The sequence below is a fragment of the Brachyistius frenatus genome, unplaced genomic scaffold (genome assembly GCF_029030835.1).
Source record: "Brachyistius frenatus isolate BFR_SWC_R1_liver_20210118 unplaced genomic scaffold, ASM2903083v1 Contig_178, whole genome shotgun sequence".
NCBI classification, from domain to species: Eukaryota; Metazoa; Chordata; class Actinopteri; family Embiotocidae; genus Brachyistius; species Brachyistius frenatus.
In genome coordinates this window covers 180372-200596 of record NW_027210777.1, presented here as the reverse complement: position 1 = coordinate 200596, position 20225 = coordinate 180372, and the positions used below count along the sequence as shown (strand labels likewise).

The 20225-nt window shown below is 40.2% G+C and overlaps 1 protein-coding gene across 1 annotated transcript; it reads right to left on the bottom strand.

Moving 5' to 3' along the window:
• Positions 1-1667: 1667 nt before the first annotated feature.
• On the bottom strand, positions 1668-14253 carry coch (coagulation factor C homolog, cochlin (Limulus polyphemus)). The gene is made up of 15 exons (XM_069717717.1): positions 14168-14253; positions 12229-12270; positions 12036-12080; positions 8971-9127; positions 7688-7821; positions 7330-7401; positions 6788-6841; positions 6472-6619; positions 6123-6226; positions 5395-5621; positions 5112-5226; positions 4540-4683; positions 4306-4462; positions 4103-4197; positions 1668-3680 (listed from the first exon to the last, which is right to left on the bottom strand). The coding sequence occupies exons 2-15, from the start codon at positions 12260-12262 to the stop codon at positions 3508-3510; spliced, it is 1659 nt and encodes a 552-aa protein (XP_069573818.1). The 5' UTR covers positions 12263-12270; positions 14168-14253; the 3' UTR covers positions 1668-3507.
• Between the last annotated feature and the right edge of the window lie 5972 nt (positions 14254-20225).

Here is a 20225-nt window from a genome sequence, read left to right as displayed (position 1 = left end):
TTACTGAAACATTATGCTGCACAAATGAGGACTTGCAGTATAAAATAACATCACAGCATACTGTGGGGTGTAAGTATTTGTTAACTACAGTCTGCATGCTTTCACTGGACCGCTTGGCTCCACTTTGTTTTCATCGCAGGTGTATTTTTTTTTTTTCAGCCTGCTTTATTTCCCCATTATGTGTCTGTTGTGTCTCTATGGGTCAGACTCATTTTTTTGCACTTTGCAGCTTTGTAGTAGAGCCGCATACAATGAGGCCCATTGATCTGCCACTTTTACAGGATGGAGCCGGGACAGTTGTTGTTTTTTTAGCTGCTGGTAAGTAAAGAAGAGCAAAGTAGTCTTAAAAGAGAAATACTTTTGGAGACCTCATCTTGTAACTGTGACACAAGGTGAAGGTGGTTCTAAAGTCTTCTGGTTCCCTCCTCATTGGCCTGTCGGACAGGATCTCATCTAATATTTAAAATCAGGGATGGAAGTGTGCATAAGGAGCTGTTCATAGCTGATTCGCTATAGATTAGACCGGCACATCCGGGAACTTTGGGTTTACAAAAAACGTTCCCGCCTTCTTTTGGGGTAACCTTAACCCGCTGGTCGGTTGGAGGGGGGAGCGGGGGCTCTAACGTTAGCGTGCTTCCTACTTTCAATAAATACAGGTAGGGCACGTTTTATAAATGTTTTATGAATGCTGACATTCTCGTCTGGTTTGGGCAAGCTTGAGGTCGAAGTGTGTCCATTGACAGCTTAACTTTAGGCGGGTTTTTTTTTTTTTTTTTAGTCACTTAACGAGCGTTCATCAACTTCAGCGACGTTCACCTAACGGACAAATTGGCGCAGTGACAGAAACAAATGTATGCGCAGCAGCTCCCATACGTAGTAGTTGCTGGACAAAACTGCAGTTATACCCACCAGTGTGTCCGTATTTGGTTTAATTTCTTGCTGGCGGCTCGTCCTGCCAATACGGAGGTACGGAAACCACAGTCCGTATAAGAGGAAACGCACCGTCCTGACCTCTGGAATACAGTCCAACTTTTCCCATCTGGAAATAATAACAAATTAAAGCTACCACGTCCGGGCATTTACAATTTTTGTATTCGTTTGTTGCACAAATTAAAGTGCGTGTTTTTTTTTTATAAAACTTTTTAATGTTGAAGTCAAATCTGTTTTTGGAATCTTACTATCAGCCTTTTTTTTTTTTTTTTTTTTACTTGACCGTGTTTAGTGCACTTGTGGAGAAAACCACCTGTATTTGGCCTCAGGAACAACCCTCCTCAGTGTCCAGCGACTGGCTACCAAAAAAAGATGGGCTCAACCCATATGAGTACGCTGAAAAATAAACTGGGTGGTGGAGAAAATCTGAAAATATATTTACACTTAATTGTTTTTTTTTTGTTGTTGCATGGGACAACATCTTTGCTAACCGGTGTTATGAGGTTTGTGATAAATCAGGTTTATGCAGGCAGCAGGTTCAGACACTGGGACTAAACCACAACCGTGTGCAGCTTTATGGTTTAAACCTTAAACTGATTACTGAGTGACAGATGCTAACAAAGCAGAAATAGCTGTAAAAGAACATTTTGTAGCATCTGTTACTGTTGTCTGCTGTTTGGACAACAGATGGCGCCACCGTCTTTGTCCGTAACATAACCAGAAGCCGGTGGACAAGCTGTAAAAACAACTATTCTTTATTAGGAAAACACGAGAAAAAACAGGAAATAAATATAGAAACAGGACAACATTATAGAATGGTTCATTCACACACAGAAAAAAAAAATCTGATTTAAAAAAAAAAAAAATGGCATGTGTTCTTACAGTCGGACGCTTGTAAACTTCTGCCCGACAACCAAAAGCCCACACAGGTGAGTTTAACCCTTTAAATTCATCTTCTGTTTTCCACTTTTTTTTTTCCTTTCATCCAGTTTATTTCAGTAAAAACTTGGAGACCTTTACAAAGAAACCGTTTAAACATTATAGACAATTAAAACTGTTTCTGCAGATGGACGTGGGTGTAGTAACCTGGTAGGTGGCATGGAGGGGAAAAAAATAAATCCTTCAGGTCCTTTACTTAAGTAAAAATAATACAAAAGTCCTGCAAAGTATCAAAAGTACCCAACGAAGTGCAAATAAATGATCATCAGATTATTCATGGTTTATTATGTTCTATTAATCCATTGACTATATTGATCACAAGTGTAGGAAAATAGAATTGCCAACACCCGGAAGTGACGTTTTTGAAACTTTTTTTTTTGTTGTCCTTGTTAAACAGATGTCTTGTGAATCTGATTGTAAAATAACCACAGTCATGTTAAATGGAGTTTTATGGTTAAAATGAAAATTTCTGAGTTTGGTTTCAGCCGGAGCTGCAGCTCAAAAAAGATTATAGATGATAGAAAAAGAAAAATACAAATATTTTGCAAATGTACATCAAGATAATTACAGAATTGTCAACTAGTGTTATATGCAAATACGAGATGAGTGGATAGTTTATTTTATTGAACAGAATTTAACAAACGATCACCTGTGTAACGTGATCGCACTGGAGCAAGGTCACGACATGCAGTGGAAAACTCCAGTGAGTTAAATTAGAATATACTATATACAGGTTACATGAAGACAAAATAGTTTTTTGGTGAATTTGAGATCTAGACTTTTTAATTCCGACATCAAAGTCTCTTCATTATGAAATTGTTGCTTATAACTATGAGAAAGGAACCTGAAAAATAAACTTTCCTCCAGTTATCTTTAATTTTATCCTCTGAGATTTGGAAGAAAATCATTTATTAGAAACATTTTTTAATTATGGGATAATTTTCTCTAATTATGACACAAAGATCTCATTATAATCACATTATTTTCCTCAAGTAAGGGGTTTGTTTTACAATAATTGAAAGTCAACTTTCTTACAATTGCATTTGATTTATTTCATGAGATGCAGATATATCAATTATTGATTTTGTTTTCCCCCCGCTATAATCAGAGTTTCATTTTATAGTTTGTATTTTCTTCTGAGTAGTTTCCTGCCTTTGTAAAGTGTTACTAGTTTTTAGTCATCAGCGGAGCGTTCAGGGAAGGGTGAATGATTCTGATTTCTACTGTTGATTTTTTTAATTTCCCAACAGCTCATTGAACAAACTTAAATAGACCTTTTTTATATGTATAAGAGCATCTTTTATGTACATGTGTTTTCATGTATTAGTATTAGAGGGTACATGTGTACAGTATATATACAGAGTTTGTGTGAGTTCTTCTCTCAAGTGCTTCTATCTTTGTGAAGACCTGGTCTTCTACTTTTTATTCTGGTCTGTTTGAGACTTGATTAGTCAGCATTACCTAATTAGTGTGACTCTACCTGCCAATCTCGCAAAGACCCTCAGAGTGTAAAAAAAGGTTGGTCATGTGACTCCTGATAAAGTAAAGGATCAGATCTTTGGGGGTTCTGGTGACCAAGTAATGTTAACAGAACCAAGGTCCTCGCAGGTATAGAATCTCAGACCTGTGTGTGTGTTCTCAGTTGTTCTCGGTGAAGTCTCGGCAGATGCCTCGGACCAGCAGCGGGATGAACTCGGCGAGGCCGGTGAACTCTCGGGTGAAGAAGGTATGGCTCTCCTTCGGCTCCGACGCCATCGCTCTGAGGTCATCCAGCGGCGCCCAGGCCGTTCCCACCGAGAAGACAGTGATGCCTGGTGATTGGTGGACAGGAGAAACCAGTAACAGGAGGGAGACGTGACACAAACTGCCATTGCTTTTTTTTTTTTTTTTTTTTTTTTGCTGATGTATTTAATAGAGCTGATGCAGTGCTGCCAATTTGCTGCACTGGTCACCTGCAGCAATGCAACAAAAACAAATCCCCTGAAGCCCACAAAGCAGTTTCCCCTTTGACCACCATTAGAAATAAGATGTCTGTGAAACTGTTGAGAGGACACCATGGTCAGTTTTTATACTTCATATTGTTAGTATTTAAATCCGTCATCACAATCTTAAGTCTATGGGCTGAGCGGGAAAGCGAGTGAACTTGAAAACATGTCAGTTTTCACACACACACACACACACACACACACACACACACACACACACACACACACACACACACACACACACACACCTTGTCTTTGTGCAGCCACCGCCGGGCCTCTGACGTCGTCATACGATTGGCCGTCTGTCACCACGATGAGGAAATTGCGGCCTCGTCCTGTTTGCCTGCCACAGAAAACTAAAACTGTAAAACGGTCTGCTTTGTACCACTGACGTGTCCCAACGAATCTAATGTGCATTTGCAGGAGTGCGATGGGACGGCACCCGTGTTACCTGAACAGGTTCTGGGTGGTGTAGCTGATGGCCGATCCGGTCGATGTTCCTCCGCTCATGTAGGGGATCCTCCTCACGGCGTTGATGGCGTCCTCCTTGTTGGAGTGGTCGAACAAGCCGAACTCCAGCCTCTGATCGTAGGTGAACTGCACCGCACCTGCATCACCAACACAGCCAGTTAGCCAGCCAATCGGAACCTCAGTTAATGGATTGTCTGCATGCTGCTTAGCTGACCAATGCGAGATCCCACATCTGAGATGTCGAAGCTCCTGGCAATTCCCGCCAGGAAGTCCAGCACCAGCCGGAAGTTTCCATCGCCGACGCTGGACGAACCGTCGATGAGGAAGCCGATGTTCACGGAGTTGTAGCAGGTTTTGCCTAAAAACACATTTAATTACTTTCATGTAATGCGCTAACCACTGAACCACTTTTTAGATAACGTGATTTCATTAAAAAATATATTTACTGCTATTTACTGTCCAGTAACCAGATAATGTTGAAGAGACCTGAAAATACAAAGCTTTCAACTAATTTGGATATTTTTCTATTGTTATTTTATTCAACTCTAGTTTTAAGGTTAGGTTAGGTTAGGTAGTTACTTTATTAGTCCCAGAGTCTTTAAGCTGTTCTCTAAACACTCTGCTAGGAAAATATTCGGGTGGGATTTCATTATTGTTCCAATAAATTGTCAAACACTAGTATTTATTAGGTATTTGTACGTTTTTATCATCAAATCTAAAGTGCTCTTTAGGTCATGACCTCTGTGTCCTCTCTGCTGTCCTTAGACAGGTGCAGGTGTGTCTTACTGCAGAGCAGGCTGTCCAGCGCGCAGAGTCTCTGAGTGAGAGGTCGGACGTGTTTGGTGGTGCTGAACCAGCTGGGAACAGAATAGCTGAAGAAGCCGTTATCTTTACACACGGCCTGCAGGAGGAGAAGAAGAAACCGTCAGTAACCCAGAAAACTCACGTTTCTACTGTTTTAACGTTGCACAGAGCTGCTGTAACTTCTCACAGTCAAAACACCAACTCAGTCAGCACATTAATAACTAATCTGTGTGTTTATGCATCTAAATAGATACAAATTCTGTACCTTCTTCATGAAGTCTTTGTCCCACACCATGCCGAGCTCCTCCGGTGCCGGTTTGGCCACAGACACAAGGAACACATTGATGCCGCTCTCTCTGGCCAATATGGCCGCCTGCTCCAGGTCATCGGACGGCCAGCCGTCAACCAACACCATCATCACCCGAGGGTGACCCCGCCGGCCCCCGTTCTCCTGGTTGAAGAAGGTCTCCGCGGTGAACATGATGGCTTTACCTGAGGAGGCCAACAAGAGTAACAAGTAAGCCATTTGAATGTAATTACAGCAGCACAGCCCTTCTAAGAAATAAACGATTATTTTTTGTCTTTATTAAACTTTCTTTTCTCTTATTAAACTTTAGGTTTTGTTTCTTCATAATGCATTTATCATCTAGAGTTTGTGTGTTCTGCGCTAACGAATGTTACGTTCAAACAAAACCAACCAATGGAGGGCACAAGAGCATTTACACAAGTATGGTACTATTTACTCAATTGAATTTATAACTTTACAAACAAATATTTTTACCACCAAAACATACAAAGAGGTAAACAAATATAATGTTTTTGATATAATAAACTGACAAGCAGCATTTACAAGGAGAGCTGAGACAATCAGTCACTTTAAAAATGGATTGCAGCAGTTCTGGTAACGTCTGCGCCCTCTTGTGGCGTTGTTTGTCTTTAGGTCCTATTTCAAAAATACCACAAATGCTAAAATTTATTGTGTGTGTGTGTTGCCTGTGTTGGTGTCTCCTCCCAGGTAGGCCAGCTCCTTGATAGCAAACAGTAGCTCTTTAGGCTGAGTGTAGTTGGTCAGAAGGAACTCTATCCTGGGAACGTCACTGTAAACACAAGACAAATAAAAACAGATAATCAGAACATACACATCTGTATTTGTTGAGACACACAGTGATGTCATAAATTCCCTAAACCTAACTTTAATGTGTGTGTGTGTGTGTGTGTGTGTGTGTGTGTGTGTGTGTGTGTGTGTGTGTGTGTGTGTGTGTGTGTGTGTGTGTGTGTGTGTGTGTGTGTGTGTGTGTGTGTGTGTGTGTGTGTGTGTGTGTGTGTGTGTGTTGAGCCTGACCTGGCCTGTATCAGACCTATATGAGGTCCCGCTGGTCCGACTCTCAACATGGCCGCCATTTTGGTAACAAAGCTCTTCTGCAGGTTGAACCTCCGCTGCCCGATGTTGTTACTGCTGTCGATCACCATGGCGATGTCCATCTTACAGTCTGCCCGCGCACACACAGGTAAATATCTTATTTAAATATAATGATTATAGCAGATTGATAATGATTATGATGACCTGGCAGAGGAAATTCAAATTGTGGGCGATTAAAAATAGCAAAACAATTTTTTGGAATAAAAAACAAAAACAAAACATAAGTAATACAACGTACCTTTATTTCCGCCTGCCAGAGCTTTCTTCACTGACGGCTTCTTCAGCTTCTTTGCTGCAACACGACACACATGTTTCTATCTTTGTGAGGACCCTCACTGACATTATGCACTCCTTATCCCCTCATCCTAAACTGAACCTAAAGTCTGAACCGTCAAACAGCTCCTTGAAGGTCAGAACTAAACATCCTCACTCTTAAGGTCCACAACCTTGGTCCTCACACAGATTGAAATGCAAGTACACGCGCACGCGCGCACACACACGCGCGCACGCACGCACGCTGAGGTAACAACGTCTGTCTGCTGGAAGCATGAAACTCCTGCTGAGTCTGGAAGCCTCAAGAAAAGAAAGACGTATTACCCAGACAGTAATGGGAAATATCTGTGTTATCACTTTAAAACAGATGTAAAGCAAATGAATACAAATTTATAATAATATAAAACAGAGCGAAATAGAAATAAATGCCTTTGTGTAATAGTTGTTTAATAGTCAGTGAAATCAGTGGATTAGATTTAGTAGTATATGATGGTGTGTATCAGTCACCTGGTTGTGCGACAGCAGGCAGAGCGGTGGTGCTAGTCTCACTGGTCAGCTCCAGTGGAACATTAACAGGCTCTGGTAACAAACAGCAGATACAGAAAATTGTGAGGAGGAGATCAGCAGCATTTAAACCAGCTGTGTTACAAGTTTGTACTTGGAATCCAGTGAGAACGTCAGACAAACATCCGAAGCTTACGGATCCGTGTATGATAATCATTTATAAGTTTGGGGGCCAAGAAAATCACGGGAAGACACAAGAAAACAAGAAGGGGCCAGGAGAAACCCGGGACAAACGTTTGTCTTACTTTAAAATCAGCTGATCAATAAACAAACCAATGAATCGCTACTCGACTACACCTACTGGTGAGGTTGAAGGAGGAGGTCCAGTGAGACAGGGCCTGCGAGTGGATGCCGTGAGCGTAGGAGCTCACATACTTGTGTCGTCCCTGCAGCTTATGAACCCTGACGGAGCCCCCAGACGGTCCCAGGACCCCCCTATAGGAGCCAAGACAAAGTCCAACATCACATTTTAAACAATAAAAGTAGGGAATTAGAGAGCAGCACAGACTCCTGGTTGGATGTCGTCACCTGACAATCACAGAAGATAACAGCTGAAATATGGGAGCACGATTTATAAGTCCTGACGGTCGTCTACTTCACATTTTACATTGATGTAGCTGAGGTGAAACTTAAATCTGCGTCCCTGAAGTTTTCATGACGCGAACGGGAAGTTCTGCTCATAATGGCGAGAGAAAAACGCTTCAGATAACAGGAAGAGGAAACATCTATGAAGGAGCGAGGGAATAAAGGGAGCAGAGTCGGTGCCGTTCAGAGTGTTTCCTCTCCTGGAGGCCCTCTGCAGAGGAAGGAGGGGGTCACTCGGGGTTAAAAGATTAATCCTTCGTTCCTGCACATTCCTTCATGGTGTTGGTGTTCGGTTGAGGTTCAGCACGCAGCGGGACTCACACTGCTCACTATTATGTCACATCTCGGTAGCAGAACAGAGTCTGGTCCACGTGTCCGAAAATCTACTCCCAACGCAGCAGAAACACTTCTCGCTCTGCCCGCCTCCACCTGCTGCAGCCTGACTGCCCATACAGGGAAGTAATGTAATATATTTATTCATATTAAAACAGTGACAATAAGCTGCAGCTGGTGTTGCGTCTTAAAGGCTTTAGTGTATCTGTATTTAGAAAACAAGGAAGTAATCAACCTACAACTAGACAGCAAAGAAATATAATAATGATAACCTGCCACACATGAAACAATGTATTTTAAAAAATTATTAAAATGAGAAAATAATTTTTTTTTATTAAGAAAAATTAATAAAAAAGACAGAAATAGAATAAAAGGACAATGGAAAAATCATCTAATTGATCTTACTTGAACAAAAACATAATTAAAATAACAAATAAAAAGCAAAATAATTAAAAAAAAATTCATAAAATGGAGACAATTTGCAAAAAAAAAAAAAATCAAATTGATCCAATAATTATGTATTATTAGACAAACAAATGAGAATAATTGCACTTAAAATGACTAATAATTAATGGAGATAAAAAATAAACCCCATAAAATACTTAAAGGACATGAAAAACAAATATTAATCTCTCCTATTTAAATTTTTTTCTATCTTAGTCGTACCTGTGCACAGCAGCTCCACAGACAGAGGAGACGGAGGCGTAGACTCCCGTCCCGAACACCGACATCCTCCAATTTTTGCAGTCAGGAGGACATAAAATCACCATGCCGTCCTGCGTCAGGTCGGCTCCGCGAGTCACGCAGGTCACCGGGTAAGGCACTGAGCAAAGAAACAAAATCATACCCTCAAAATACTCAAGATACAAGTTAAAGTCCTACTCAAGTAAAACTACACAAATATTGGCATCACTTAAAGTCAAAGTACTGTAACTACTTCATATGTGGTTAATTGGTTTAGTCCTGTGGCAAAGCAAATTAACATAATATTAATAAATAACACACAAATACATTATAAAAATAATTAAATGAAAAAAGAAAACAGAAGCTGGAAAAACCATAAAAACGTACATAAAACACGATATAATAAAGGTAGAAATGGAATAAATAAAAAATAGAGCAGAAGATGAAAAAAAAAATCTGATTTAATTATAATATAAAGATCAGTATAAAAAAATAAATAAAAGGAAGATGAAAAGGAAGGGAAAAAAGTTTTAAAAATGGTTATTAAAATACAAAATATATCAAAGATTTGTTGTGATTATGGTAATATAAACCGGGAAACTTTCTAGCACTGTTCCATTTGTCACTGTTATACTGACAGGTGAAACAATAACCAGAGCATCTTTAAATAAATATAAAGAACTCAAAAACCAACAAGATTAATGACATGGTTTAAAAAAAAGGAGATTCAATGTTACATAATACTATTTGTGAGAGAGTTCATTGAAATATAGTCGAAATAACAAATGTCCTCTTTGAAAGGACTGACGAAGGATAAAAGGAGCTTTTTCATCTGTTTCATCTATCAGAGGACAGTCGGGTGGTTGGGTTGAATTTCAGACATTTTTATGATTCGGGTTCAACATAAACACGGAAAAGAAAAGTTGTAGAAAAAGTCGTACCGGGAAGTTTCCAGTTACCTCAAACTGTCCACAGAGGGGCCGGTGTTGAAACAAATAACTCATCAAAGGTTTTAGATGACGGATCAGGATCTTAGTAACGTATATTTCTGTTGCGTTTACGACACGTTGAAGCTCGTGTTGAAACACGACTTATCTTCTGCCAGTCGTTTTTGGAGGTCTATCGAGGCTTTCACTGAATCAATGTCAACATGAATCCACGTCTGGATCTCCTGCTACCGGGATATCGATCATGATTAATTACTTTGCAAAGAAATGGATATTGTCATGAAGGAAGGAAAGTTATTTATTGAACTATCACCGTTTTTAGTTTAGAAGTTAAAGTTAAAGAAGCTGAATTGTGGGGGAAATTTGGAAGATTTTGTGAGAGTTTCTGTGTAAATGTAAACAATTGCTGAATAATTTCTTTTTAAGATGCTGTGTTTGTTTACAGGTTTTTCTTTTTCTGTCGCCTGTTTGTATTGCGTGGTGATGACTTTTAGTTTAGACTTGGGAGGGCAGCTTTTTGTATTTGTGTTTGCCGCAGCTGTTTTATATTTAGATCATGAAAGAAAAAAAATAACATAAACACCTCAACAGCAACATTCATTTTCTTGATCTAATTCCTGCTCTCCAGAGGATGAACCCTTTAGATTATAAAGGATAATACCGGTTTATTTCAGCCTCTGTTAACCCTTTAAAAACACACCTATGTTTTAGGCCTCTGCTTGAAAATTGCATACCCATAATAAAAAGAGTATATCTCTGCAACCACAATAATTTTTTTTTATTAAAATCAAACATTTTTAATAATAAAGGAAACACTTGTGAGATTTGTTCAGATGTGTAAATATCAGTATATATATGTCCATATTTTAATGATAGTTTTGCTAAGTCTTCTCCCTGGCCCCCAATCGGGGGGCCTCTAGGGCTTAAAGAGTTAATATACCTATTGTGTCTCTGTGGTTCGTGCTAACTTTGCACCCTCCGGCTCTGTTGCATCGATTCAGGGAAACAAGGAAACAGCATTCCTAAAGAGGATGCTATCGTCTTAGCGCTGCAGCTGCTTTTTAATCTTATATAATCCCTCGCTACCAAGCGAGAAATGGACCTGATGGAGCTTTCTTCTTCAACGCCACCACCAAACTGCAGCCACTTTCTGCTGTGACCGCTCATAAGAATTTCGGGCTCTATTCTAATGATCTCAGCGCGTGGTGTAAAGCGCGTGGCCCAAGTCCATTTCAGACTTGTCCAAATCCACTTTTGCCAGTTTAGCAGTGGATAATCTGAGCACAAAGTAAGGACACATAGCTCATGCTGCTTATTGCCTCAATTAATTATTGGTGTGTTTTGGACGCACATGAAATAAATCCATCATAGTTTTTAATGTTTCGCTCCTGTTGAGAGCCAGATGTGCTTCTGGCTCATTTCTCCCATCATAACTACGATAATGGCAGATTCACCAACAGGTGGTGAAGAACAGAGGAAACAGATCTGCTCTGGTGCAGATTGATGTTCATGATAATAGCTTTTCACTTTGCAATCTTTCTCATTTTCATCTTTTGCATATTTGTGCACTGCTGTGTGTCCATGTGTGTGTAACAAGCACACACAAGGAATGTGTGTTGTGGACCCACCTATGTAGGTGCATATTCCTAGACCTGGTTTTGGTCAGTCAGTCACTTTCTGTTCCCTCAAGATATCAGTGCTCCGACGACGCACATGACCGCACCTGACAACTGCTTTGGTCAGAAACTGGCAGACACTTGTGTTGCGTTTGGCAGCCTCTGGGGGGAGCTAACAGGGATTTTAAACTATTTTTGTTCTTTTTTTGGTCAGTGCTGAGTTTTCTACTGCACTTATGAGGACATTCATTTGCACCTAGCCACAGCTTTAGGTCATACATGTTACGCATACAAAATAAAACAGGTGTGTTTCTTGTCGGGTTAGTTTCACTTGTTAGTTAACTGCCCGAAGAGTCTAAAGCATCGCTGCTGTTGCTATGGTTACACGGGTTTCACTTTTTATACTTGCAGCTCACATGTATTGTAAATATGATAGGACAGCATCGACAGACAGACAGACAGACAGACATGTTTCAGGACTCACCACTGGATTCTGAGCCAAATGTTGAAGAAATCAAGAAGAAAAAGCCTGAAAGAAAAAGTGAGACAGCGATTACATCAACCTGTCATACACACAACAGAGAGAGAGAAAGTGCATTTAATAGAATAGAATAGAATAGAATAGAATAGAATAGAATAGAATAGAATAGAATAGAATAGAATAGAATAGAATGTACCTGTCAGAGGCAGCAGGACAGACAGCGGAGACATTTCTGCACCTGAAACGAAACGATCTCAGTTTACTGTGAAAAGCAGATACTTCACATGTTTATACGTGACATCATTCTGCTAATAAACAGCCGGTAAATCATATATTCATAACACAGGATTTAACTGTTCAAACTAGACACGACTGGACGGAACTGAACCAGTTAGTGCATCATGTCATTTCAAAACTATACTTTATATATTTATTAAGCTGTGACTTTTAATTAATTAAGTATATATCACAGGAAAATGCATTTGTATGCTGAGAGACCGGCGGTGGAAACGGAGACCAGCAGGGTCTCTCCCTGATCACTCTGCAAGATGAGTCACTGAGCTCAGCTATTCATTCAGAGAGCAGTAATTAACATGCCTACCTCTGCAACCCACCGGAGATGTAACTGACCTGTAACTGACGAGATGGACTCCGAGGCCATCTCGCGACATTTACTGGAATAAAAGTTTGGCTTCTTTCTAACCATATATTGTTTTACACGACTTCTTTCTGAATGAATCGCTGAGCTTGTTGAGGGACGGACTCGTCTCCAGATCAGGTAGAGAAGACCGCTGCTCTCTCAGTTTCCATCCCCCATCTGACACTAACTTCATCAGTTGCTGGCTTCAACATAGACATCAGCTACTCTGGCAGTCAGTAAACCAGTCCACAGACAACCACGCCACTTATGGACCGGTCAGTAATCAAAATAGGTAGTTAGTGAACCAATCACAGTTCAACCAAGTCAGTAAATTAGTTATCAAAACTCATCTTATCTCTCAAAAAGGACTAAACCCGTCAGGAAAGCAGCTAGAAAACAGTGTCGGTCAATAAGTAAACAATGTGGAGACGAGTTAATTGTGACATTTAAATCATGCCATTAACAGTTAAACAGGATTAGTCATCTTGAAAAGAATGAGTATAATGGTTTCATCAGTAGTTACCTCAGTAAACTAGTGATCAATTAGCCATAGTGTCTGTTTTTTACTAAAATGGTCAATAAACCACTTAACAAACAAAGTCAATCAATAAACATAATGTAAACCAGTTAACTGGTTTAGTTAATACAGATAATTTGAGAATAAACCATTAAAAATACATCAGCCAATGAGTAAAGCAGTTCATAAACCAGGTAGTAACTACATAAAGTGTCAGTCAACTGGCACAAAATTAGATTAGTTATGTCAACCAGTCAGCTACTAAAACTGTTAATCACAACAATTAACACAGTAAATCAGAAAGCAGCTAACCAACTATTATTCAATAATCAACCAGCTTTTTAGTAAATGAGTTAATACACATAATGAAATTAAAGACAAGTCAGACAAGACAGTAATCTATTTCAAATTACACAACTAAACCAAACCATTCAGTAACATTTAAGCAAGATCTTCCATCTTGTAAAAACTAACAGGTTAGGTAACAAACTGTGAACCAATGGTGAACCAGTCAGCAAACCAGGCAGGGAGTAGTTCAAAATGTTAACAACTGGAAAAGAATAAGTAGACTCCAATCAGAGTAGGAAAGAAACAGTAAGTTGGTTTTCCAACCAGAGCCACCAAATCAATCAACCACTCGTCAAACCAGTCAGTAAAAAGCCAGTTAATCACAAATTGGTCAGCAAAAGAATTAACAATCAAATAAAGTAAATTGGTAAACTGTAAACAAATTATTGTTAAGTCAGCAAACCAATCAACCAATCAGTGAGCCAATTCCAGTTTAAACAGTCAGTGAATACATGAAACCGCCAATCAGCAAACTAGTTAGCAAGAGGAGCAGGAAAAAAACAGTAAGTAAACCAGTTAACAAAGTGGGTCAATCAGTCAGCCAGTCAATCATTGAGCCAAAAAGAAAGTCATTCAGCAGGTCAGTGAGGATCTTTGTGCAGAGTCAGTGGGAATCTCAGTCCTACTGACTGTTTCTTCAGCAGGCGTCTCGGAGGAAAACTGTTCAGAGTTTATTCCCTGGAAGAAGCAGCAGGCAGTAAACTGACGATGCTGAGCCGGTGTTGATCGCCCGGCGAGAGAGAGGCAGCCCTTTAAATAAGCTCATACACGCACACAGACACACACGCACCTTGCAGTGGTGACATCAGAGGGGGAGGTGGGAGGGGCCTCAGTGACAGGTCAACCTGAGGGAGAGAAGGAGAAATAGGAACGAACTGAAGAAAAATCAACCACAACCGCTTAGTGGGTATTTACAATGCAGTAATAACGATTAATCAATGTGTGTGTAATATAGTAATAATATCAGCACCAACTTAACAGAATTACCTCAAAAACAAACGAGCTACTACAAGAAACTACTTAATCACTGAAATATTGCTGACAAATATGGGACTAATCAATTTGTTTTTGATGTATAATCAAATAAAGCTGCCTGTTAAAGAAACAGCAACTTTGCGTTTTGCTCTGATGTTTGAGGTTTGTTGACTTTGATTTTACTGACAACTCATTCAAAAATTATTATTATTATTTTTTTTTAAACATCTTTTATGGATTATTACATGCACTGAGAACAGCGTAAACAGGGTGCTGCATCACTGTGAGGGGGCGACAAGTAATCAGCTGAATGGTTGATGTGGACTTTAAAAACATCTCGCATAGTGGGAGAGCTGTAAAGAAAGAGTGTATCTTTAGCTCTGTGTTTTAGTCCAACGGTTTGTTCACTAAATGAGTAAATATTCTAGGTGTAGTAAATATCATAATTTCAGGGTTTTTTTTGTGCCATGATAAGTTTCACTTCCATCAATGCCAGTACCTCAGTGGATGCACATTGTGGTCAGCATCAGTATTGGGGTGCCACAGGGGTCTATTCTTGGCTCAGTACTACTTACATCATTCGTATATTAAATTATCTTTCTGCTCATATATTTTTACACAGATGATACAGTTTTGTATGTCTCAAACTGTGTTGCCAAATTGGCAAATATTTGAGTAAAATACAAATTTAAGTTTTTATAATTTAAACTTCGTTTTGTACCATTAAGGCACAAATCAGAGGTTTCCAAACCATAAAGAAAGACATGAGATATCATGTGAGGTGAACGGAGCTCTATATAGCACAGGAAGTTTGTTGATTGCAGCTTGGCTGCTGATTCGGCCCCTCAACATGAGTAGTAATGCACAGCTTAGACTTTGCACCAAATAAATGTCCAACACCACCACTCTTCACGTTGGCCTTGTTCTATCACCTCCGAGGCTCTGGTCAGTGTCCGGAGCTGGGGCGGAGCTCAGGGTCGGCTCGGTAGTGTTACAGCGTACCTGTGTGCAGGTATACAGCCAGACCAGACAGCAACAGGCAGGAATTTCGGCTTGGCCAGCTCCCAGCATGCAGCTGGTAAAATGAGAAGGGCAAAGAAAATGTTTGAGGGAGGAATGTAACCAGAGCAAAGAGGAACATTTTCGGAAGGCTTTCAGACTCTTGTATAGATGAAGCGAGAGATGGGACAGACGGGTATAGGATGGAAATGTGAACATTTCTTCATCACAAATCTGTGGGGGCAGTTCACTGTTAAAATGTTTCAGATGGAAACATTTTCTGCTGCATTTTTTTTTTTTTTATTTATTTTTTTTTACTGTCTTTTGTTTTGATTTTGTCTAATTAAAAGTTCCGGTTCGTTCTCTTCGAGTGGGTCTGTTTTGCGTCCGAGCGACGCTAATACTCTTTTCCATGTGATGGAAGCTTCAGTCAAAACAGTTCTGTTTGCCAGACATCAGGGGTGTCTTTGTGTTTAAATCTCCACAGCTTTCCTGCAGCTCATATGTGCCGTTGTATAATGATATGAGGATTGTTACTTCTGACCAGCGTGATATTATCCAGACAGGAAAAGAACAGGTCAAATTTAATTAAAACACTGGTTTAAAACAAGAACATTTGACTTCTACAGATCTACAACTGTCTCTATATTTTATTTGGATTATACAGTTGATTTGATGATGATCAGCCTCTGCTGGACTTTGTGTTAGCATGCTAACATGCTAAAAATTACACCATGGATGCAGATAGTGCACGCTTACTTGTACTTAAATTACTACGTTTTTTTTTTTTTTGCTTTGGCGTTGTACATGAGACTTTTCTTGGCCCTGGAAACATTTTAATAATATGATACGTCCCTGGATTTAAAATTAATCATGAATCGTGAATGCTTTCAGTACGCTTAGGTCAAAACCTTGTAGAAGGCTCATTGAGAGAAGTGGAGTTGTGGCTTTGTGGACTGATGTATTATTATTCCCTTTTATATAACCTGTTTCTGGCTTCATTATTGAGATTTTGAGCAGATGTTTAGTTTCTTTGTAAAGTTTTTATCAGATGGGCGTCGCGTGTGCGTGAGAGAAAGAGAGAGAGAGAGAGAGAGTGTGTGTGTGTGTGTGTGTGTGTGTGTGTGTGTGTGTGTGTGTGTGTGTGTGTGTGTGTGTGTGTGTGTGTGTGTGTGAGTGTGTGTGTGAGTGAGTGAGTGAGTGAGTGAGTGAGTGAGTGAGTGAGTGAGTGAGTGAGTGAGTGAGTGAGTGAGGAGCATCCAGAGCAGGAATGTGATCTGTGTACAGTCGCTGATCTCCCACAGAGCTGCTGCTCAGCTTGAAGTTGAGACCTCGGGCAAGTTTAGACCAACTGTCATCCACTACAGATGCTGCTATTACAGACACTGAACTCGCCACTCCCCACAGACAGTGAACTACTGGTCGCTTCCTGCAGAGTCTGAAACAGCTGGATCATCTTCCTCCTGGATTAGTGTAGATGCTCCAAATAACATCCTGCCCCCTCCCTTATTTAAAGACACTGGTTTCTTTTCCAGCCCTCAGAGAGCAGAAAAGCTGCGGACACCTGATCTATGTGTGTCAAGAGTCCTCGGAGAACAAACCACTCTTTGTGGGATCCCTCCACGTTATCTCTGTCCCTTAAAAATCCCGTAACACTGACGTTACTGTGAAACATCAGATCAGGACGAGAAGGTTCAAATAAAACATCTGATGGTCAGCTGAGGTCAAGGCAGGAAGAGGACGGGACCCAATAAGATCTGTCAGCTAAAAAAAAAAAAAAGGGAGGGGAGGGTGGAGAGGATTTGGAATGAAGACCACTGATCCAGGATCTGTGCTGGGTTTAAAATGTTTTCAGTGAACCATGCATGCACTCGTCTGCAAATTTTGTTACAGTCTCTCTAAACTAAAACTTTCCTTTAAAATAACGCACCACCAGGTGACAGCGCGGTGCGTCGCAGTGCCTTAACTTCCCAGAGAGCACAATCAGTCAACAAGAGACACCTCTGCCATTTAGAGGATTTGCGCAACTGGCGTCGCGATCTGACGGTGCAATTGGATCACAAGTGACTGGCTAAAAGTACTGCCCTTGGCGCTGCTACCTCAATCACTCCTACGCACTTCATCCCAGCAGCTGAGCACAAACCCTCCTCACTACTGCCCCACTTGGCCTTAAAACTTGAATGGACCGGCCACCTGCACTCGGTTGGGATAATAATCACCCGGCGCCCTCGTGTTTGAAGCATGAAATGGAGAGAGAAGTGGGACGTGTCGGGTCCGCAAAAGTTGGGACAAACTTCTCTATTGAAATGCAGTGCGGTAGAAATATATAAAGTAGAAATGCTGTACAAATAGTAGGAGATGTGGACAAGAAATGAGAGCAGCTGAAATAGGAATATCGTTGTAATAAGGGCGGCTGCCTCCAGGTGAAGCTGCAGAGGCGTCCGACTTTTAATCCACTTTAACCTTGGGAAGAGCCTTTTTTTTTTTTTTTTTTACATAACAGTGAGACCTTAACTCAATCTGAGCGCTGGTAGCATTAACGCAGCATTAAAGAGTGCTTAATTCTCCGGGTTGATGTTCAGGTCTAACAGGCTGGAATAAGAACATTACAGTCAGTGAGTGTTTCTGGATGTTTCCTCATCCAGCAGATATTAAAAAAAAGAAAAAAGCACCGAAAAACGAACTCCTACGTTGACGGCAGACTGCTAACAGTCACGCGGAAAACTCGGATAACCAGGAATAATGTGTGTGTGTTTGGACGTACACAGGCAGGTGTGTGTGTTCAATTGTAAGACACTGCTGATGACCAAATGTCTACATATTGAAGTTGGAAATTTACATATGCGTTAGCCAAATCCATTGAAATCCAATTATTTACATTTTCTGACATCTAATTCAAATTTAAAAAATCCCAATGTCAGAATGATTTCAGCTTTTATTTTTTTCATTACTTCCATTTCTCCTAAAAAATAAGATCTTTCTCCTCATGTGCCCTTGAAAGTGTAGTCTGGCTTTTTTTTTTTTTACATGGCAAAGTTGGAGCTGAGTGCCCGTCAGGTTATGTTGCCATAGGACTTGTTTTACTGTGCGTCCAGATACTTTTGAACCCGTTTCTTGCGGCTTCTTCACAAGGTCCTTTGCTGTTGTTCAAGGGATGACTTTTCAGACGGTTCTGTGGTGCGTCAGGTTACACTTTGTTGCTTTAAATAAATTTTTCATTCAACTTCTTCGTTCTTTGTTGATTCCGAAGCTTCAGTAAAGTGCTTTGATTGGGTTGTTTGGTCAGCCATGTTTTAGTTTGAAAAGAAAAATCTATTTTACACAGAATTCTTATGACGGTCCAGAGTTATACAGCTTTTTGTATCAGATAAATGTCGATGACTAAAGTCTTTTCGATGCAATCCTCCTTTTTAATCACCCTCTTCTTCCTCATCCGGCTCTACATCTTCACCCCCTTTTCTTTTGCTCCTCCTGCTCCTCCTGCTCCTCATTATTTCAGCTCCCGGGTCATGAAGTCAACATAACATTACTGACACTGAGCCGGGATTAACTCTGGGTGGGTTTGTGTTTTCCTTTGTGAGAACCAATATGAATTTCAAACCTTGTGAGGACATTTTGGGCTGACTGGGGGTTCAGGTCAGAGTCCAGTTCAGGGTTGAGGTTGCGCATTTAACAGTGACGGTTAAGGTTTGGGTACGAGTCCTGGTAATACATCACGTCAACGTGAGTCCTCACAAAGACAGATGTACAAGTTTGTGTGTGTGAGGGCGGGTGGTCTCGGCAGTAGAAATAATAAAAACAGAACCATGTGGGGTTTCACACCGAGTTGAACTCGTGGAAAACTTGTGAAATACTGAGATGAGAGTCTGTCACGTTTCCATCAGAGTACACAAAAAAACCAATTTGTTTATTGTTCAAGATGTTTGTGTTTAATTTTCTGCTGGTCGGGAAGAACAAACTGAGTTTGTGAGTTTGTAATTTATGCCTTTTTTTTTATTGAAATCTTTTTGTTTAATCATTATCACACAAAACCTAAAAATGATTTAAATCCTTGAAATGACGCAAGGAACAGTATTGAAAGGGTTTTGTTGCATCTTTCTTACATTAACAACATTTATATTTAATTAAATTTAAGATTTTAAATAACATCACTAGGTGATTCACAAGCTGCAGACACCTGCCTCCACACCAGGGGGCGCTGCAGAGAGGTTAACATCAGGTTAACATGCAAATTTTAGGTAAATATTGTTGTTTTAACAACATCACATTAAGCGGACAGCTTTAATTTACAAATTAAGATTTTAAACACAAGACATATGAAGAGTTTATAAAAGATGATGCCTTGTTAAAGATTAAACTCCATTCGTATATTACAAAATTCTCACCCGAATCCTGAAACATCCCTTATTTTTTAAGGTCCCAAAATGTCCTCACTCTCGAGCTTTAAAAACGCCAGAGTTTGGTCCTCACAACATTAGCCAAACAAGTACGCACACACCCAGATTAAAATGCCATACTGACATAATCCTCAGATTAAGCTCTTTGTTTTTGGTGCCGTGGTGTTGGACGAACATGGAGCTGTACCACACTGTGCTGGGCTGTCTTTAAAAGTGAAGGATGATATGTGTGTGTGTGTGTGTGTGTGCGTGCGCGCACCACACAGGTGTCCTCCTACTCTTCTGAGTTTAAGAACTTTTCCAGCCTGCAAAAAAAA